Here is a 23583-nt window from a genome sequence, read left to right on the forward strand (position 1 = left end):
ACGACCACAGGGAGGACATGCAGACTCCGCACAGAAGGCACCCCAACCAAGGATCGAACCAGGGAACCTCTTGCTGTGAGGAGACAATGCTAACCGCTGCACCACCATGGCCGCCCACTACTGTGCAGATCAAGTGATACTACCAGTCAATGCTTTAGATATTAAACCAGTTACTACTGGAGGATCAAACTAATACCCCAGCATTTGTGCTGATGGATTTAAAAGCAGTACCTAAACAATTCCTATTTTTTTTTACTTAGAGTTAGAGTTCAATATATCCATACGATACAATATAGAGTTAAAGCACTTCTGAGAAAATCCCAAGTGACACAGAGTTGTGAATTTGCTTTAAACCCAAATTAACTTCTTGAAACTAATACTAAGCACTGCAACTTGGCTGCTTGCACCACTTGTCATGGTTATGTCGCAATGACATGTCTTCAGGTCATATGCAACTGCCCATTAGGAAGGCGTATTAATAAGTCAGGATGCCAGTTAGCTGCTTGATATCACTATTGACATAACAGAGGCAGCAGGAAAAATACACAGAAAAGTAGCAAAAGCAATGCAAATGAAGTCATGCTCCTATACAAACATGGCACAGAGTTGACACATCCAACTACACCCAGGAAGCTTACCAAAAGGTATAATTAATTAAATTGTATAAGACATTACAGGTCATATGCAGCATCAAATGCAATTTCCAGCAGGTTCAGCTGCAAGTCAGCAGTATGCAGTCTCAGTAACTCAACAGGTAGCACATATGCTATTGTTGCTGGAAGATCAGAAAACAGCTATGGATTCTATTCCCACATCACAAACTTGGACTGATTTTCAGTACTGACACTGCAATGCACTGCAATGCAGCACATGGGGATGGTTGCACCGGTGGAAGATCTCACTGCACTTACTGAAAGTGTTGGGAAATTCCCTGGTGCCACAGCCAACTTCCCACTGCCAAGATGAATATCACTTCAGGTCTCCCCTGAAGACAGGTCATTGGCCTAGTGGGACTAACTTAGTCAACAAAGTCTAAGTAAGATAGATAATAAATCTCATACCATTTCTTACTACCAATTAAAAATCAATGGAAAAATCATTTTGAACTCTTCAATGTACTTTTTCTGACAGCTAATGTATGAGTAGGCTGGTCTAGCAATGCTTGCAGACAACATCTGCTACTTACAAAAATGGTCCTGGTTAACAGCTTTCTGATTGATCCTTTGCATGAACGAACCTGAAGTATTTTGATCAGGACAGCAGGTAGAAACTCTGCATAAAGCAAGCAGGTAAATGTATACTCACCTTATCAAATGGTGACAAGCCTTTAATTCTAGCCCTGAAGTATCCTGCTGCAACCAGCAACTCCAAGATCTCTGCCAGCTTGACATTTTGTTCTTCATCTTCTCTGGTTTCCACCTGCAAATAACAAAGATAATTGTGGCACAATCATCTTGATAAAATGTGTGACCAGCCTTGAGGTATTTAGGGCAACACAGACTATGCAAGTATAAATATCAGTGCTAGAAATGGCATAACTAATAATGTATAGTTGCAACAACTGCATAAAACAAAGTAGAACATACCTTTCACTAGGAATACATTCATAAGGTCAAATCAACAAATGTTGAAGCACATAAGTTTGAACAAAAAATGTCAAAACATGGAAAGTCAATGCCATTTGTAACAACTCCAGCTAGTAAAGCACAATTTGGCTATTTCAAAAACAAGCACTTTTTACAGAACAGTGCTTTGTCAATTACGATTTGTGTTCCAAACACAAAACAGAACATCATGGTTCCAGTCAAGTACTACGTTGTCAACATTTTACTGGAGCCAATGTAAAACACAGATACAAAATGGTCAGTAAACAGAAGTATCTGACCACTGGTATCTAGACACCAAGAAACGGACAATGACTACAACATCCTTTAAAATTAAAAAAAATAAATAAAAAAAAAATACAGTGAAAACTAAAGAAAATAACACAGAAGCCATTTGCTAAGTGCAATAACATCCTCCAAGGTCAGCATTATAGGGAAATAATGTACTTTCATGGTGTAGGGAGGTTCTCTGCTAGCAGAACTGGACCTTACTCCACCTCTAGGTAGTACACCATCTAATGTCCACCCTGGCAGGCATTACCGTTTACATATTAAAGGACAAAAGTGTGTGCATCGATGTATTATATACACAAATATTTAATGTATTACACACATATGTATAAAGCATATAGGCATAACATACAAATTTTCACATGCATAGCATTTAAGTGACCATGCACATGTACATGTTCAACTACAGTGTGACCCTATGAACAAGTTTCAAAAGTTCAAAGTACAGGAAAGCAAACACTTCCAATACTTGTGCTTTATTACACGTTTCAATTAAACAGCTGAAAACTAAACAATTAGAAAAACCAAATCATTGGGGGAGGGGGGGGTGCAACATGTGATGTTTTCTTTTACTTGTTAAAAGGCAACCTATATATAAAATATCAATAGTTGTGTAGGTTATTGTGAGATAATGCATTAAACATCCAGAAATTAGTAAAAAGACAATTTTTATTTTGAAATGACTCATGGTCATTCATCACTGTTTAACTTGTTTATACCTAGTAAATATGGAATGTTACTCCTCTAGCATGCCAAATATACTTTTTTAGGAAATGCTAAGGAATCTGACAATGTAAATAAAAAAACTACAAATATCCTGAATAGCAAGTTAAGCTACAAAGGTGCCGTCAGCTATGTTGCTCAGTATACTCACTTTGCAGTAGCATTCAAAATGATTTACATAATAATATATTATATTAAAATCCATAAAATACTCTTTAGACTGGCATCTACTTCATACTTTCAGAAACTGAACCCAGCTCCAGATAATTAGCATTTCAGGCAGATCTGAGTATTTTTGTGACAAATTAGCAGTTCCTTGCCACAAGCTCTGAAATACTGAAATTTGAAAACAGGCTTATATTATCTGAAAAGGCAGTAACACTTGCATCTCAAGTTGTACAGATTGAGAGATAACAAATACCACTGACAAGTTTCCCTGGTATCATGTGAGGATTCAAATAATATCATACAAAGGTCAGCAAAGTCATCTGGCTCTGGCAATAACAAAAATACTACAACTGCAGCGCCTTATCACCATCACTTTTCATATTCTGTCCCCCTGGAACTTGATCATTCAGTCACTAAAATGATTATATGAAGTGACAAACTGTGGTTAATATCTCGACTACAAAGATTATCAGACAAACAATGTTATTTTGCTTCCAAAACTCCATGCAATGATAACCTTTGTTAACCTGGCATTCAGTAACTCCAGTTATTATTCTTAATGCAGTCACAACGTCATTAAGGAGCTATGAATGCCAAATTAATGTTTTACAAATGTGCTATTGGCAAGAATGAATTAAAATAGGAACAGTTTTTATATTCTAATTTAAAAATATTGTGCATTTGCATGTATAGAGAATGAGATCCTAACTAGCTTACACTCAGCATAGCTGCCATCTTCACTTGTTTCAAAGTTATTCACAGCTGTTTGTTAAGATATTAGGGGTATGTAAAAATGATCAACTCAACTGCTGTCAGTTCTACTTAACTACATGGAGTTCTCGCTTCCACAAATATCTACATGTGGAACAACATTAAAACTCACAATATCATGTTATCTTGCTTATAGTTATTCACATTTGTTTGTTAAATAAAAAAGAAATCACACAAGTTTTAAAAAGTATGCATGAACAAAATGCCACCAACTTTGAGTATATTTTCTGCTAAATAACATGACCGATCCAGTAGCCTCTTTTTTAACTTTTATGATTATAAGAGTTTAAATGTAGCTAAGAATAATCACTGCTGTGTTTCTATCAGTGAAGGGAGCACATTTAAATGTCTAAACAACATTTTGAAAAGAATGTTGGTACGATGCATTGGAGAGAATACCAATGTTTCCAAATGCCTCGTGAATCACATAGCACTTGTTTTAAGATATGCTTCACTGGTCTCTTTGTTTAGCAGTTTAGTAGCTACTTTACAAAACATTCTACAGTGAAGTTTTTCTTTTTTTTCCCCATTTTTTAAATCTATTGAAACATGCAGGTATTTAAGACAGGATTAATATTCTTGTAAAGCATTTTAGCAAGATTGCACGAGATCCTAAGACATTTTTATGCTTACAAAGAAGAAACAAATAAAATGATGCAGACTTACAGTATCTTTTCCTTCCATAATATATTCCAACTGTACACAGCTCTACAAAGTAAACTGCAAAACACAAAGGAAGTCATTTAATAAGACCCTGAAACAAACAAATACAAAGCAATTTATAAAACATACCTAAAAATTCCTTTAAAGCACTTTTCAGTGTTGTAAATTGGATATGTACCTGGAAGAACAAAATTAAGCCACTTAGCTGTCTAGAACACATGATCTTGCAATACTCTGTCACTACCAGATCACTCGAGGAAAAAAAAAATAAACTTTAGGATTTGAAAATTTTGTAAAGGTCGTATTAAAAATAGACTAGTAACTGTTATGCCTGTCTGAGAGTATGCAAGTTCTACCAGTTCAATATCACTCTGCAAAAATATAAATAAAAAATAGTAGATGCTGAATCACAGCAGACAAAGTGGAAGGCAACGAGTAGCAGAGTTTAGTTTGTCAAAAGTAAATGTTAATAAGTAACTATTTAGCAGGTCAACAGCAAATTCATCTACATAGTGATGTCAGAACTTCTTAGCAAATCATGCTAAAACCAGTGTCTGCATTGCAAATTAAAGGCATAACTCTCCTCCGAGCTACTGCTGGTGCCCCACATCTTCCTCAGAGCTACTGCTGGTGCCCCACATCTTCCTCAGAGCTACTGCTGATGCCCCACATCTTCCTCAGAGCTACTGCTGATGCCCCACATCTTCCTCAGAGCTACTGCTGATGCCCCACATCTTCTTCCTAAAAAGTAGCGTTTTCTCAGATTGTTGACAATAGATAGAAGAATGGCCAACACATGCAAAAATATCGATGGCATGGTGTTTAGAATATTCTAGAATTTTTCAAAAGAGTTGTCTAGTAGAAAAAAAGTACTTGCAGCTCTTCAGAATGAGCTTGAAAGAGTGGTTGTGATTTCCAAACAGTATCCTTTGCCTCAGTGAGTAGTGATTTCCAAGATAGCATACTCTGCCTTCACAGTTATGGTAGAGAGCAGCCTGTGTAAGAAGCCCTTGTCCCTGTAGATGGAGACAGGATGACTAGGAGAAAGAGAGAGGTCTAGCTTAAGAATCCTGTCAATGCTCTCGGCATGGTCATAGGGAACACCCATGAACTGCACAACTAACACGGAAAAACCAAGGAAGTAAAAGTAAGTCACACTTATTTCACCTTTAACTATTAAAAGGGGAAAATTAACTTGTCGCAAACCAAAAGGAAGATGAGGCAATGCCTGAAAGATAATCGGAAACAACAAAAATGTAAATGCACTCCAGCTTATGTCTAGCAGAGACAGGAGAAACCGTTATTAAAACTAAAAGACAAAAACAGTGAATCAAACTCTCCAAGGAAGTAGGACAACATTGCAAGTCTTTGTTCAAGCAAGAAAAGGGGATTAACCCGATCTGCAGAAGGTCACCTGCTACAGACACAGAAAGAAGTATGTGATCAGATGGATCAAGCAACACAGCAACTTGGACTGGTGAGACTGCCAATGTGGAGCTAGCTTAAATCCAACTGATGAAATTTCAATTAAATCTCCCCCTTCTCAATCAATATGTGGACTTCGAACCACAGGTGCTTCCTTTGAGGAACTCTGTGTAACAGGACTCAGAACAAGCTAGTACCCCTTAGTGTCAGGTTTACGATGATGGGTGACATGTTCTACACTTCGGTACTTTATGCAATAATGTAACATGGATGTCTTTAACAAAAGACAGCTAATGCTGTGCAAACAGTTCCAAGTATAATCTGGAACAGAATAAGCAAAATACATACTAGTAAATATTAACCATTAGAGACAAAATGGCTTGACATGTTCACATGACCTGTTGACAGGTTAAAGGCATTACCCTCTGTGCTGTTTGTATACCCAGAAGTTCTAAAAGACACTCGTACGGTAATTCTACACAAGTAAATATTTACAAAAAAATGTAAGCAGAAATTGGATGAAAACAGACAAGCACAGCATCTCTCTCTCTGGCAACATTTTGGAAAGGATTAAAACAGAGAATATACACTATATATCAGAAGGAATTACATTTGCCATCCAAGTGCCCCTTATTTTTCTTTCAGATAGGAATATGGTTTACATTCAATTGCAGAGAGTTACACCCAAGGAATTTCTGGATGTTATGGCAAAGACAGAACAAGAGAGCCAAGGCCTTGTGGACTCATTTCATTAGTACTATCATTTTAGTACCAGAAGTAAAAGTGCCAGTTGCTCTACAAGTAACACACTCTGCTTTGGAAGACTGTGGGTATATGGAATTATTTTTTCCAAAACTGGAACTACTATGCAGCATGGGGGGGTTGCATTTCTGAGTGTGCCTTTCACATTGGGCCCCCATCTACCTAAGATGGTGTTAGCTCAGTTGGAAGCAAGAGCTTCCATGGCACTTCATACTGACTAGGGGAAATAGCCCTATTCTTTTTTGAATACCACCTCTCGTGTCCCCGAAGATGGACTGCTGGCCTAGTAGGACTAAATGTTTAAATAAAATAAATACACATTTCACATTATAGGAAGACCTTAACTCACATGCCCAAAGAATAACTAACCTAGGACAGCAGACATGTTTGTGTGTATTTCTTCTGGATATACAGATATTTCAAACAATGGTACAGCAAAATAAATACTTCTGTACCATTAGTTTCCTTGACATAGGAGAGAGTTTCAACTAGTCCGAGAAATGTTTTTTTGGATAGTGGGATATGTCACCAGACTAGAAGTAAACAGAGCTTTAAAATTTTAAGCTTTGGAGAACTTGTAAAGTCACATTTACAGCATGAAAGAAAAATAAGATAAAATGTACTGAGATGGTAGTGTAAACAGTTGAAAAACAGAGCTCTGGGCTGAACACCATTTTAAAAATAGCAATCCTGCAAACTGCTGTAAATGGTTTACAGAAACTGGTAGCTCAAGTGTCTATGACATCCAGAAGTCAACAAAGACCACCAAAATTAAAAGTAAAAGTGAGAATAGTGAAACCTCAAAAGGGGACTGAAAACAGGTTAGGGCACAGGTAGGAAAAGCTCGTAATGGTAACTGAAGGAGAAAATTCCTCAATCATCCTAGATTGAAAGACTGACCAAATGCATTCTGAGATATGAAAGATAAGTGATTCTATGTTAAACTAAGTGGAGACATACAACAGAATACTGAAAGAAATAGAGGTCATAACCAGATTTTCAAAAGAAATAACTGGTATGCAAATTGCTGAGAAGGAGATGAAAGGAAAATGGTGGAAGAGCAATTAAAATACAAACACATGGCACAGAAATAGAATGAATTCAGGGATAGGTCATATACAGACAACCTACGGTTTACAGTAGTACCAGAATGAATCAAACTGAATGAATGCAAAGACTTTGAGAAAATGCTTCCGCATATGGAGTAGACTTTGTACTGCTGATATTAAAAGAATAAGGAGCACATAAGTGCTCCAGTGGGCTACAAAGATAAAGCCCTAACTATGGCCTAACTAACTCAGGTTTGATTAGCAGCTCAGGTGACTGATGGAGCAGCAGATAGGGATGGGCTGGGTGGGACAGCGTTCCTTGATAACACTCCCTTAGGGGATGCATGGATAAAATGTGAAGGAATTGTCCTTGAACGTAGTCAATGAACTTGGGAGACAGGGCAAGAAGTGAGTATGGCTTACGAATTAAAAAAAAAAGTAAAAATCCAATGGATGAAAGTGAAGATGGCAGAGCCCCCAGAATGCCCTTAGGATCCACAACTGCCCCCAGGGTATTGGAGCAAGTCCAGGGGGGTAGGAGATGAAGTTGGTGTACATGGGGCACTTGGGGGCCAGGCCAGTTACATGGTATCCCAAGGGGCACCAAAAAATTATATATAGTGCTATAGATAGAAAGAACACAGAGTTAATACTCCTAATTGAGAGACCAAGAAATCAGCAAAGACCTACAGATTAAACTGCAGATAAACCAACAAAAGGAAGAAATTCCTTCTAGTTTGGTGAGGAAGGGAACAATGTAAAAAGTTAGAAGACAAAAATCGTTGTACTTAGAAGGGTTTATAAGGATAAAACACAAACTAACAGAAATGCTTTTCTTCCTTCCACAAGACTTTGCAGAGAACTGAAACTTCACGTTAGGCTACTGTATCCTGCATTACTTCAAGTCTTAGACGCTCATATTAAAAACTTATACAGACCCTCAGCAGGCAAAAGATGAGACAACAAAAAGAAAGGGAGAAAAAAAAAAAAAAGAAAGAATTGGGGACAGGAGAAAGTAAAAAAGGGAACAAGTGACCAGTCAAGAAATGCGGAAAAGCAAACAAAAGACCTCCTACAAATCTTTTTTTTTTTTGTTTTCCAACATAAAATAAGAGAGAAAACAAAGGAGATCAAACAGTTCTCAAAAAAGTGAGAGATTTATCTGAGTTTTTTAAAGTGCCAGAAAGAAAATAAATACTTGATTCCTATGAAAGCAATATACAAGTATTGCATCTCAAATGTTACTTAAAAATGAAAAATTTAATAAACTAAAAAGAGTTAGATATATTGCATGTTGGTTGAAAGTACCATCTCTACTGAAAACTGTGTTATTTTCCTTTCAATAAACTTTGTGACAGTGGATGGATGGAAGTAATGGAATGATGCATAAAAAAGGAAACTAATGCATTACAGAATGGCAACAAATAGGCAATAGCCCAGGTAATGCTCACACCGACCAGCCTAGAAGTAAACAGAAAGTTAAGAGAAAAAGCACGCTGACTAAAGACAGCACAGATGGCAAGACTCACAAGAACAATGCAAAGAAAACTAACTGAGAAAATTAGGTTAAATTCAGGGTAATATATGCATGAATAAGGGTACTTGTGAGAACAATGCATGATGTATACTGGAAAATATTTTTAAAACCACTGAAATCAGTAAATACCAGTGACTAAATAACAATTGTGTATCGTTTGCAGTTTAGTAAAAGTAACGTTTTTTACCAGGCTTCAGACTGGGAGATTTTCAGTCTGCATACTGGTAGTCTCTCTCTGGCTAGTAGAATGTGGGGCAAATTTGTTTGGTAGTCAACAGGTGTGACCTTCTGAAAACAGCTACAACATGAAGTTAAAATGGAAATGTTATAAATGTGCACTAGTCGTAGGAATGAACAACTGCAGAAAAGAATACAAATTTAAAATAAATATACTGAGTGGTAGCACAGTTGGATTGTCAGACAGATTCAGAAATAAAGGTATTAAATTTACTGAAGTGCAGACAAGTGAAAAAAGCATTACTGATTAGACTTAATAGATGTTTTCCAGCCCAAAGCAATAAATCAGGGTTTAAGACTGATTAAAGTCTACAAAATGTATAATGCTGTTTTACACAAGCAATCTCTACTGCCTAGAGAAAATGTTGTATATAGTTAATATGTTACTATGTTCTTAAGGGGTAGAAAGGAAACTCTTTTTTAAGGTAAGAGCAGAACTGTATTAGAATTTAAAGAAAACAACATCAAATTCAATTAGTACCGTATTGCACGTATACATACAAACTGACAAACTGTAGAAACAGACTATGAAGGAAAATAAACAATATGTGTAAGAGTAATAAAGAAGCTTTACCACCTCACAGTTTGACTTACTGGTCTGGAACATTAAGGGGTTATCAGACAGGAAAAGATACTGCTCTACATTTACAATATTAACATACAGATAATAATGATAAAAGAAATGCACTTGAATCATAAGAACACAAACATTTTTAAAAAGTGGGGCAGAGAGTTTCTTTGCTGGAGTAGCAGGACAGTGAAAGAAATGCCTCAATGAATATTAAGACCACTATCAGAATAAAAAGTTTAAATAACAAATAAAGGATAGGCAGGAAAGTTTCATAGTGGTGAGAGGTTGTTGGCAGGGTCTGAGAATTACAATGATTCAGTATATATTCCGCCAAAAGCACAAAGAAGTGAGAGAAGTTATAGCCTTTCTTCAAGGATCTGTGGTAGTGGCTGGAGACTGAAAAAACTATAGGAAATAATAACGCAGACATCTCTGGAGGGCCAAGATGTCACAGAACACTGGCTGACAGCAGATATGTAACACAACATACGCACATATTCTGGATTGTTGGTGTAATGAAAACACGACAAAACACAGTGGGATATACAAATTTTTAGCAAAATAGGATTCTTTGGCAATATTATATACAAGTTACCTACTGAAAGAATAGTGGACTCGCGATGGTGGTGCTGCAGTAGTGTTGTCGCCTCACAGTAAGACGCTGTCCGGTTCGATTCTCAGCTAGAGCGTCTTCTGCGTGGAGACATGCGTGAATGGGCATACCTTAGTTGAAGGTTGTGCATCAGGGCTGGTAACTCGGCACGTAAAAATCAACTACCAATCATTAGTGGACCGGAGTTCCGCTGTGGCGACCCCTAACTGGGAAAAGCCGAAAGACACAACAACAACAACAACCTATAGAAAGAATACTGTAACAAAGACAAACATACAACACATCCAGTAAGTGTCATACCATGAACCTATACAAGTTGAGTTTTGTAAGCAAGTCTGTTTTGACAAACATTTATATTGTTGAGTATTACGTCTGAAATGGAAGACATGTTATGATTGGGGTAGCATAAAATTTAACTAAAATATCATTAGATTTGAATCTAAGCAGTAAAGAGCCTGCAAAGGATTGAGACAGTTGTAAACTGAAGACTAGAAATGTGGTCACAATGAAGGCAACCCAGATTGTCACAGTACACATTCAGGGGGCTTAAAAAGGTAAGGGATTTACAGAAGTAAAAATGAATAAGTAGACCATACCAGGTTGAAAAGGAAATTAAAAATAAAAGAGAAGGTCTATGCAAGAGTATATAGAAAATCAAAGTGAACACACAGCAATGGTTATAAAACTATTTTTGATAATCCCAGAGCAACCCGATTGCTGGTTCAACGTTTGAGGCAACCACTTTGATAATTGAAGATCAAGAATTATGAGAAAGGCGGGGTAGAAGTGGGCACAGGAAAAACTAATGTAATAGAAGTATAAAAAGGAAGTGTGACACCCCAGCACTGGTCCAGTAATCAAGGAGCCTCAATCCTCACCACTGGCAATAGTGGGGAAAGTACACACTGGGAGGACGACAAGTACACACACAGTAAAGTGCAATTTCCCTTAAGAGCACACAGTTGGTCTGGGGCTGATTTCTCCCTCTTTCTTCAGATTCCCAAAAAGACACCCCACTAGCACAGCTATATAGGGTTGAGATCTCAGATGAGTGGCCAAGCTAAGACTTCTATCACCCTCTCTGTCCAACCACTGATTCTCGTTCCTGCCCAAGTAGCTGACACACAGACACACACACACACACACACAGACACACACACACACACACACACACACACACACACACCTGGGAAAGGCTGGCGCAGGTTTACTAGCTATGACCCCCTTCTGCCCATCTGCCCAGACTAACAGGTAATTTTCACTGCCACCAGCCACAACCAATCTTACTTGTAATGTTATTATTAATCCAAATGGTAGTTTGGCCAAGAGCAAAGCCTGCACAGTGTCACCAAACAGATATGCAAGTACTCCAAGAGCTTAAATATCTCTAGACAGACCAGTCAGAATTGAAAGGTTTAAATATACCTAATAATAAATAAAAAAGAAGAAAATATTCAGTAAATAATTACAGTTACATCACAGCTCAAAATCACAGTAAATATTTAAAACAACATTGCAGGACAGTCTCAAATAAATGAAGAAAACATCTAAGCTATACTTCACTATATTCCTAACTGTATCCAAGAGAAATTACTGTGCCCTAGACTTACTTACTCATAAGCAAGGCAAGACAGATATGGTGTGTGGGTTTTCCAGCTGATGCTGCCAGGTCAAAGACAAATACAGAATATACAGTCTTGCTCTCTCTCTCTCTGAGAGTTCTTAAATTAGTATTTCAAATATTACTGTTGGGGCAGCTGGCAGCATGACATCACTTCCTGTCATCTGACTATCAATTCCAAGCTCACAGCCACTGGTTTTAGCAAAAACCAAAAAAAAAGCTGAGCCAAACCACCACAGCTGCAAAAAATCTTCAATTCAATGTACAGGACACACAGAACGAGTAAGCGCTTTCGCTGACTGCTTCATCAGACTGAATACATCAAGCATAGCAACTTCCTTTTAAGCAAACTCAATTGATCACACAATTAATCAATTACACAATCAGTAAAATCATCCTAAATATATATATAAAAAAAACTTAAAGAAATATAAATCAATACCAAACTTCATTTAAACCTAGTTTTAAAAATATATGTTTAAACCAATGTCACTCTTCCACTGAACCTAATGTTTTTAACTGTCCTAGCCTTCAAAAAAGGCTCAGGTGAGACTGTCTCATTGATCCCTGGTAGTGTATGAGCATTTAGCTTAAGAATCCATCTCTGCTCTGCTAACTCTGTTCTGTTTTTAATGTCCCCCCCCTCTTGAACTTCCAGCCAAAATTTCCAATACAAAAAATTTAAAGCAGTGTGACAATCCTTCGGCCTCAATGTGTTTAGCTAAGGCACGGGTTTCCTTCCTATTCTGGATATCCCTCATATGTTCCTGAATGCGTTCTTTTAGCATTCTGTTAAGTCTTCCCAACATAATGGGCTTTACAGGCTTCACAGAATGCAAAATAAACTATGTTCCTTGTTCTACAGTCAGCATAATACTTAGCATGCATCTCAAAATGCAAATATGGATGCACAAATGTGGTACAAGAATATACATGTTTACAAGCAGTATAGTTCCTACAAACATACATGCCCTTTCTCTGAGATAGATTATTGAATCTACCCTCTGGGGCTCTGTAGCAGAGCAGACATTTTAAAGATTTCTTATTCTTGAAGGAGAAGCTAGGTGCATCATCTAATACTCCCCTCTAGTACTTTAACTGTATTTAGGATGCTCCAATTCCTATTGAAAACATCACAAAAGATGTTTATATCACTGCCATAGGTAAGTGGAAACCTAAGTTTATTCGTTATTTGTTCCTTCCCTACCACTCTGAGGCGTACTATCTTCCCTCTGTGAGTAATGTGATCTCCCTTTACCATCTCTCTCTTAGCATAATGTGATCTCCCTTTACCATCTCTCTCTTAGCATAATGTGATCTCCCTTTACCATCTCTCTCTTAGCAATTCAACTAAATATTTATCATACATATGTGCAGGATGTCCTCTCTCCATGAAATATTCCTTAAGTGTATCCAGTGCCAATTTCATTTGTACTTCATCATTATGTAATCTCATTATCCTTAGAATCTGTCCTTTCACTACATTCTTCCCAATAAAATGTGGATGCATGCTATTTCTATGCAGCAACGCATTTCTTCTAGCGGGTTTCCTATACAGACTACTTTGTATCCCTAAAACGTCCGATTTCTTCACCCTCACATCTAGAAACTCAATTTCATCTATTGAAACTTTACAGGTAAACTTCAGAAACCCAGTGGTCAAATGTAGGTATTCCAAAAACATATCAAGTTCTCTGTGTGTACCCCCTATAGAAAGAACATGTCATCCACAAACGAGTATACCAGATCAAGATTTTTCTACACTCTTGTTTCATTAAAAATGTTTCACATTCCCACTTAACCAATGCAAGGCTGACGTACCTGCAAAAACACACAGACCTCAGATCTTTTGGCAAATAACAGACGTCATAAACTAATTTAAATCCTCCATATTTAAAGACAATACAAAAAACTTCTAGTTGTAGATATGGCCTCCTGTTGCACTGAAACACAACAAAATCCTCTGCAAGTACGACTGGTGCAAGGCAAAAAACATACGTGGCACTCCTGTTGCACTGAAACCAAAAGAGAACATCTCATTTATTACGTGCTTACAAAATAATTTAATTTCAACTATTTTTTTTCGGAAGTTTTGAAAGTTAACCTTCTATGTACCAGTTCCCACGGTTAAAACATATACATTTACATGGTTACAATAGCTTATATACATTTCTGTTCTTTTCCAGTAGGGTACACTGCAGATACATCTTTAAGCTCAGTACTGTACAAACCCTTTTCACACACACTTCTGTACTAGCAGTTTGATATACACATAACATACAGTTCTAATATATTTGTAACAAGCATATGAATCATGTTGGTATTCACAAATGACACATAACCATTCACAAAATTCCAGACAGCTGTACTGGTAGTACCTCCCTCTGTCAAGCTTCTACATAAATCATATTAATATTCACACATGACATATAATTATGAACAAAATTCCAGATAGCTGACAATATTTCCTTTTGGGACAGGAGGTACTAACATAAAAAAAAGAGGTGCATTTAAAGTAGTAACAGGAAACGAGAATACAGGGAAATCCCTGGAAGTAATGAATTCCAATGAAGTGTGGAAAAAGAAGGAACAAGAAATGATTATTTCTGGTTAGTACTTTTCAACAACATTTTTCTGGATGGAAAATGCTCTTGACTTTATAAGCAGCAGAACAGATAAATATACCAAAGGAAGGGAAGGATCCTCTTGAACCAGGGTCACAGACCCATCTGAAAATTAAATCAGAACTAAAAAAGTGTTTATGATGCTTTTGGCAAAAAATAATGCCAAAGATAATTGCCAATAAGAATAGACCTGATCAGTGTGGGTTGACAAATGGCAGGCAAACATTTGAGGAGATTAACAGATGTATGATTCTAAAAGATGCACTGGACAAGAATGCATCATTGTTAATTGGTTTGGATGTGGAAAAACTTCTAACAGAGCGATTTAAGAATTTATAAAAAATCGTTTGAGACATTTAGATTTCCACAAGCATGGACCAGTAAATCAAGGAGCCTCAATCATCACCAGTGGCACCAGTGGGGGATGTACACTGACAGAATGACAAGGGACACACACAGTATTTCCAGATGCAGCTCTCTGCATCAACTGCAATTTCCCTTAGGAGCACACAGAGACCATGTTGAGTCCTGGGCTGGTTTCTCCCTCTTTCTCCTAGTCCCCAATAAGACTCCCCACTGGCAAGGCTACAGAGTCGAGATTTCAGCTGAGTGGCCAAGTCAAGACCTCCAGCACCCTCTCTGTCCAACCAGTTCTTTGCATCCCTGCCCAAGTAGCTGATACACACACACTCTTTGAGGTTTGATTTACACACACACACACACACACACACACACACACACACACACACACACACACACACACACACACACACACACACCTGAGACAGGCTGACACAGACTTACTAGCTATGCCCCCTTTTGCATAGACTATAAAGGTAGTTATCACTGCCACCAGCCAATTTATCAGCTACTTTAAGGCCCTTAACAAAGGGTGTCCAATCTTACTGTGCAATGTTACCATTAATAGAAATGACAGTTTCACCAAGAGCAAGGTTATTAGGAGTGACCTACACAGTGTCACCAAATAAATATGCAAGTATTCTCAGAACTTAAATATGTCTCTCAAAGACAAGACACAATGAAAGGTTTAATATATTTCATAATAAATAACATGAAAATACTCAGTATATATTCACAGTGACATCATATTTAAAAACCACAGGAAATATTTAAAACATTGTAGGACAGTATCAAATAAATAAAGAAAAACATCTAAACTATGCTTCACTACATTTCTGACTGAATCTAAGAGAATTACTATACCCTAGTTAACTTACTTAAGAACAAAGCAGATGCTGTGAATGGTTCTTCTAGATGGTGTCAGGCCCAAGGCAGAATACAGAATGCTCTGTCTCTCTAAGAGACTTCTAAAATTAATATCTCAAATATTACTGCTGGGATAACTTGCAAAATGACATCATTTCTTGTCATCTGACTCTATTCCACTGCTGGGAGCTAGCAGTATTTAGCATCTACCTGTAAAAATACATGGACCTCAGATGTCCGTCAGATGCTAGAAGTCATAAAACAATTACATCCCTCTGCATCTCAAGGCTAGTAATTATTTCTCCTTACAGACAACACAGAGGGCTCCCTAGTATAGACATCCTGTCTCTTGCTGCCATAAAGTAATTTAAATGACAGCTATTTTTTTTTCTGAAGTTTTGCTGGACTGATGTTAACCTCCTATGTTCCAGTTTCCACTGTTAAAATATATACATTTAAACAGCTACAAAAGTGCATGTACATTTCTGTTCTATTCCAGTCGGATATAATGTTGATACATTTCAAACACGTTGCAAAAACCTTTTTCAACACACGTTTGTACGAACAAGTTTGATATAACACATACTGTACAGTTTTAATACAGTTGTAACACAAGCATCTTATATAAATCATGTTGACATTCACAAATGACACAACTATTTACAAAATTCCAGACAGAGACATACTGCCAGCACAGTTTTGTGACAACCTGTCTAGAGCATTTCGTGTCACAAGAGAAACTAGGTAGGGTTTTCTGCTTTTCACCATTACTCTTTGCTTTGGCTTTAGACTTAAGTCGTTAGCCAGAGACATAAGACAATCAAATATAATTGGATATGAATGTAGAAATGCTAAAAAAGTCCAGAACATGATATAAAAGTTATACGGGATAACCCGAAATATTTTACTAGTACAGCGACATACAGAATAAATAAAGCAAAAACAAAAGGTGCAACAATGAAATATGCCCCCAGATATGACTTGGTAAAGGAGATTCCACTTTTTGTCTGGTCTTGTCAAGATGAGGTACTTGACAATTTAATTGAAAAAGGATGGTAAGCAAAGGTACAGTAATGTGGAAAGAAAGTACTCAAAAGATTACAAGTAAGGTAAGCTTGTGGAAATTATTATTTATGCATAACAATAAGATAACTGATTAAGATGTTTTGTTCCCCCTGGCCCTTTATGGAGAACAGGTTTATAAACTAAGAAATCAGATAAGGAAAGATATAAAAAGGAAATTAAGGATTTTTTTTCAGTGGGGGATGATAAATTGCAAACATCTACGTTACCTCTTTGGAGTATGAGACATCATGGTGGAAAGTTGGCTACCAGTATTTTGTTCTATTACTCATGCACCATTCATCTTTGACTGGTCAGATATGTTTTCTCTCACCTGGATTTATCATCTTTGAGGCGTTTCCCTGTGTGCCGCTCTGCTTCCAGGTACAATGCAGAATGCCAGTTGCTGGGAACCTAAGCTGGGTGCTCAGTTCTGGAGTACTTGGAGGCTGAAGTGGTGGCATTTTGGAGTGGTGGAGAGTTGTCCTCTGTGGCATCAATACTGGGACAAATGCAGAGCATGTCTGCCTACAGGCTTCATAGTTTTGACTTTCTCTCTTTTCAATGATTGTTACTAGCTTACATTTTTTGTCAATGAACTTTGTTTATGAAATCCTTGTGTTTTCTTCTTTATTCATTTAATCTTGGTTTTATCTGCCTAGACTTATTGAAAGTCAGAGTAAAAAAAGTGTTTTACTTTTGTCAGGGAGATTCTTTGTATTATGAATGAGTTAATATCTTCCTTAAAGCCAAACACCAAATACTCATATGCATAGCCATATCATAGACTTTGTGTTTCATGTTTGAGTTCCCATCTTCAACTAACAGTTTGAGCCAATGATTTGGCTAGCTCACTCAGCCATGAAGTTTTTACTTAATCTACATTATTCTTTTTCCTCTGAAAATTGTTCATAGATGGTTTAAAATATAGAACATCAATGTGTATTTATAAAGTATGGAAAATACAATCTAGGTTGTGATGGTGGTGTGAAAAAAGTCTAATGCCAGTCTCCTTCACAAGAAAGTCCCTTATACAGGACAGAGACAGATCATGGGCAAATGGAACACTAAGCAGCCATTCTAGTGACACATAACTGGGGGGAAGAGAGAGAGAGAGAGACGGAGGGGGGAGACAAGTCATCATACATTGTTCAAGCCTGTCAATATGCATGCTATTTTCTTCTTTATTTTACTATGACTACAGAAATTTGGATTTTATTTAAAATTTTTATTTTAAAATTTACAAAAAAAAAAAAACACACACCACTGACAACTACTTTTTAAATAAAACCAAATACTCTGGCATTGTAAAAAGACTTGGCATGAGAATAAGTAAGCTTTTCTTCCCCTGAAGCTCATGTTTAGTGAAAATATGTCTGGCAGCCCATTAAACTAATAAACTGATAACCAAAAAAAAAAAAAAAAAAAAAAAAAGACAAATCCAGTGTAATAAACAAACGGATTTATTCATACTAACAGCTCCAGCAGTTTAGCGCTTTCATCCCAACTTCTTCAGAACTGCTGTACATTAACACTTTCTCACTAAAATAGTAGTACTAAAATCACATAACCAATCAATTAAATCAACTTAAAAGATCCAGGGCAGGATTCACGAAGCCTCCGTGTAAGAGTTATAACTCTTACACGGAGGCTGCAGTTAAACGGAGTGATGAGAGCATGCTGAATCACACCTAAGGCTAACACGGTCCGTGTAAGACAGTAGGGGGCATGTCCACAGGCCGAGCCCTGTAAGCGGACACGCCCCCAGAAGAGTAAAAGTGCCCAAAGTAAACATCCACGACAGAGTCCACGGAAATGTGAATAAACACAACACAACACATGCCCCCACAGACTATGAACAGAAAATATATAAATAAACATGTTATATATTTGTTTTAAATTGTAAAAATGTTTAACCGTGAGTGCGCTCGTTATGCTGGCGTGCAGAGCGCAGCTACAGTTAGCAGTCAGTGGGAAAGCATATAAAAATTAAATATGCAAAGTAAGCCGAGAAGCAATAGCGTAGCGGTAGAGATGTTGGCTGAAGAGCAGGCATTCATGGTTCGAGCCCCCACAACACCAATTTTTATTTTTAGCAAAATAAGCACAAAACAAGTCCCTGACAAATATGTACACATAAAACCACATTTTATGTAAAATGTAATGAAATAGCCCATTTATATTGAAGAAATGTGAGGTAACAAAAGAATAAAAAATGCCAGATGTGCCCATAGCTGAGCTACAGTTTAACAGGGTGAGTGCATCTGCCCGTACGTGAGCAGTGGTTTAACTGGTGCAAAATGAGTGCCCGTAGCTGAGCAGTGGTTTAACACGCTGAATCTAAGTGCCCCTAGCTGAGCTGAACATAATATGCGTGCCGATAGCCAAATGAGGCTTAAACCAGTGTACCGACGGGCAACGTTGAGCAAGCCGTATCAAAACTGCCTTTACACAGACACACCCCTCAGCATGTCTAGACAGTCATGAAAAATAAAAAGTAGTGGCCAGGTTCGAACCCAGGATACTATACACCACAGTCAAGGTACCAAACCACTAAGCCATGACAGCAGTACCTATAAATGCAATAATAGCTAATATATAGGAATGAATACAAACTGGAGCATGACAATGCAGGTTTACTGAAGTTGATACAATTCCAAAATGGCCAATCACAGATATGCGGGGAAAATGGACTATATAAGCCCCATAGGCGGGAATACACAGCATAAACGATTGTAGAACTGAACTGCAGGCAGAATGACAGGAGTAGGAGAGGGTAGTTGCTTTCGAGCACAGAGGTGGGGCGTTGAGGAGTCCAGGTACATGGTCTGGCTCCTAGTCCACAATCATGAGGCCCAACTCATGCAGGGCCAGGTCCTCTGGGGAGCATACAGAGCTGAGGCGTGGGGCCGGTTGGCTCATGATCTCACCAGTGCCACAGGGATTCCAAGGACTGGTGAGCAGGTCCGTCACCACCATGCGGACCTGAAGAGACGCAAGCAGGACCAACTGAACCTTTGGATCCAGGAGGCCCGGCAAATGCCCAACGCCCCACTACTGAGTAAGTTACATTTAATTATGTATGTAAGAAATTAAACTAGCTGATATTATGGAGATGTGTATTCCAATATTACTTCATTTATATTACAGCTGCAGGTGTCCGTTCTGTGAACCGCAGAGCCTATGGCGATAGGCTGGTGCGGTTGCGCCACCAGGCAGGTCAGTAATCCACTACCAGTAACTGTAAAGAAATATAAAAGTATGACAGTCAGCAAAAGAGTGCAGTGTAGTCACTAAGGAATAAAATGTGCAAGTAACAGTGTGAAAGTGTCTGCAAGTATTGCTTGATTACAAAAGTGTGTTTCAGCCTGTAAGCCCAACAGAAAAATGAAAATGTCTGACAAATTCTGAAATAAAAATGCCCCACCTGTAAAAAAAATAGTACACAACCTGCAGCAGGCTGAAAAGTATAGCTGCAGAAGATGATGAAATCACATGTGTGAAATATATCCCTGTTGAAATACTGAAACATGACATAAGTGAGCCTGCTGGAAAGGATTGTAATAACTACAGGTAAAACATGTCAATAAAGCCTAGAAGTAAGTACCATTCTGAATAGTAAAATGAAAACAAGTGAGAGAGTGTGAGAAAGTGTCATGAATCCAGCAATATAGTAGTAATAACCCCTGAATAAAGTATACTGCAGTCAAGACAGAATGAAATGCATGTGAGAATCCAAACCAAACAGCAAAATCTGTTCAAAGTGTTGCTGCATCTGGAATGTGTATCCCAAAATCTGGATATGTTGCTCTCAGTCTGCAATATGCAGATAGTATGATTGTCTGATATACCAAACATCCACACTTGTCTACAGCTATATAAAGCAAATGTAGCAGGATGATGTAGCTGAACAAAGCTAGATATGAAATGTGTATGAAGAACAATAAAATGTATATTGATGTTGCAGTAACAGTCCTATCACCAAGTTGAAATAGTTATCATATAGGAAACTGTAGTTAGAACAGTAGGGTGTATATATCTGTAGCTATTAGAACTGTACAGCATATGTATTGGTATTTGAAGGTGTTAATATTATTTTCTTCACCCCACCCTATAACCACATATAACCCATTCCACGTGAAAATGATATGTGCAATCACAATTAACACCCCTGGACGTTTGTCCTGTTGGGTCATATATATTTGCATTTGTCCGTTGATGCATCTGCCCTGTTCATACATCCAAACCTGATGGCCTGTTGCCATCAGTTAACCCTGCATGTTGTTGGACTGTGTATTGCTGTTCAAATTATGCATGTGTTATGCACGCTGTTCAATGGTGTGAATATCTGGGTGTTTGGTTAATGGGAATACTAATGCATGCTGTTACAACTAATTGTGAATGGTATTATAATGTCACTAACCCAAACTGTCATGACATAATGCAAAACATAGGACGACAGGGAAGGCGGGTTCCAGCGGACCCACCTCTCCCACCTCAGCTGGCGAGCGCACCTGGCATTAGTGCCAAGTCTGGACCCTCCTCCGGTGGCCCTGTGCCACCTGCGGGTGGAAGCGCTGCAGGGGATGGGGCTCACCCCCCCTCTGCAAGTGTGGCCGGAGGAGAACCACCACTCACCCTCCGTAGCGTCCGGACTGTGTGCGTAGGGAGATTCGGGACTCTGTTCTCGAGCCCCTACGCCAGCTTGAGGCACGGGTGGCACAACTTACAGGCATGCCTGTTGCACGGCCTACACAGCCCCGAGCACAGCCCCGTCCTGGGCAGTGAAGGAACAGTGGCAACTGCCTATGGGTGGGGATATCAGTTCCACTGTTGCCATCTGTGGGCTCATGGGCTCTGGATATCCAAACCTCCATCCCCGTCAATTGTGTAACCCCCCCACACGTGTCATACACTGCCCCTGTATGTGTCTTGTTTGTCTTGTCTGTTTAACCATCCAACCTACCTCCCCAGCTGTACAGACTTGCTTCACCTGACATACCACTCTCACCTGAAAAAAAAAAAAAAAGGGCACTCTGTACCCACAAAAAAATTACGCCCCATACATAGCTGCCCATTCCGCACATATGTCTACCAGACATGGAAACTATCAATTACAATTGGCTGTACAACAAGTATTACTGTTGTCCTTACACCTCTCTCAGGGGTGGAAGGTATCAAATGTCACACCAAATTACAAACATATGCACAGCTGTTGCTGATGAAGGAATGGGCAGCTATGGGCCTTACCTATATCCCTCCTGCAAAACCCAAGCTTGTTTCCCTACTGTCTTACCCTCTTTGTGACCCCTTTTTCACCACTTTCCTGTTGCCCCATTTTCATTTCTTTCAAAGAAAATAGCACGGGTGTGCACAAGAGTAAGCACGTTTAAGCGGTTGTAAGCGGGTGTGCGCTTGTGTGCGTGGAGCTAAACGCCAGTGCACATGCGTGAGCTCCGCGCAAACCAGTGCTAACCCGGTTACAACTGCTTAAAAGTGCCTTAGTCACTTTGATTGACAGGTCTTGTAGTCAGTTCAGAAGCAAAATAAAATCCCACTCGCAGTCCCGAACCCAGGACCTTGGAAACAGTAGTCTGCATGACTTACCACTAAGCCATGACTCTTATAAAGAACATTGTGCTAAAATAAATATATCATGTAATAGTAGGAATGAATGTAAAGGGAATATAGATGTGTAGTACACAAAGCATGTCATTTAGAATTACTGTCAAAACTAGGGGATTTCCATAATAGTAGTGTGTGAACAGAAACAGCCATGTTAGTTGGTAGCTAGTAGGTAATAATGTCACTATAGCACCTTGCAAGCCACACACATACTCACAGCAGGATAATCACTGCCCATACCAAACAACCTCTTACAGGAACACATCCGGACCAAGTAATAAAATATGTGGAGCAAAGGCCCAAAACCAGGGACACATTACAAATAATGTTACAACAAATGCAGACAGTTCAGAGAGTAACAGGGTCTGCATTTTGTGGGATGTTTGGAAGGGTATGAAGTCTGAAACTTGAATGTTTGTCACTATATTCTGACTTGAGCCCAGAGTGATTTGCCAGAAAAAGCTGTGCATGAGATATTGACCAAAATATGAGGCAGAAATGTGGACAACCTGCAAATATTTGTACACATGAGAGGTCTGACACCACCAGATTTGAATAGTTAAGAGCCTAGACATAGCAACAGTGAATGACTTACAGGGATGCCCCACAGACTCCATGTGAAATGTACAAACAGTAGGCAGAAAGGTGTAACAACACATGCAATGGTAACTATGGAGTCCTGAAAGTATTCACCACTTGCATGGCAGAATAAGTGTAGTAATACATATGCTCATGCTAACCCACAGTCACAACTGCAGCATACCAGACAATTTAATGGGTGTACCCCACTGATATGTACCAGCTCAGCAGCATACTCAAATACCCTTATAGATGTCAAGGCCCACACCATGGCCAGACCACACTGCATGCTGTAACACTCTAGCAGATATAGCAAGCATTGCAAGGTGTGAATGTACATGGAAAATAGGAAAGCTACAGCAGCACACTACAGTCAGGACACCTAGCAGGCATACAAGTAGTGACTGTAAAGGGCAAATATTGAAAAAACC

General features: G+C 38.5%; 1 protein-coding gene across 1 annotated transcript in view; it reads right to left on the reverse strand.

The window, feature by feature from the left end:
• Positions 1-23583, reverse strand: part of CCDC93 (coiled-coil domain containing 93) — a gene marked incomplete in the record, with an annotated part of 1282969 nt that overhangs the window by 1231456 nt on the left and 27930 nt on the right. Inside the window, 3 exon segments of the mRNA XM_044074979.1 lie at positions 1306-1419; positions 4224-4277; positions 13857-14050. Coding sequence (XP_043930914.1) covers positions 1306-1419; positions 4224-4241 — 132 coding nt within the window.

The sequence above is a fragment of the Protopterus annectens genome, chromosome 6.part0 (genome assembly GCF_019279795.1).
Source record: "Protopterus annectens isolate FY-2018-M chromosome 6.part0, PAN1.0, whole genome shotgun sequence".
Lineage (NCBI taxonomy): Eukaryota > Metazoa > Chordata > Ceratodontiformes > Protopteridae > Protopterus > Protopterus annectens.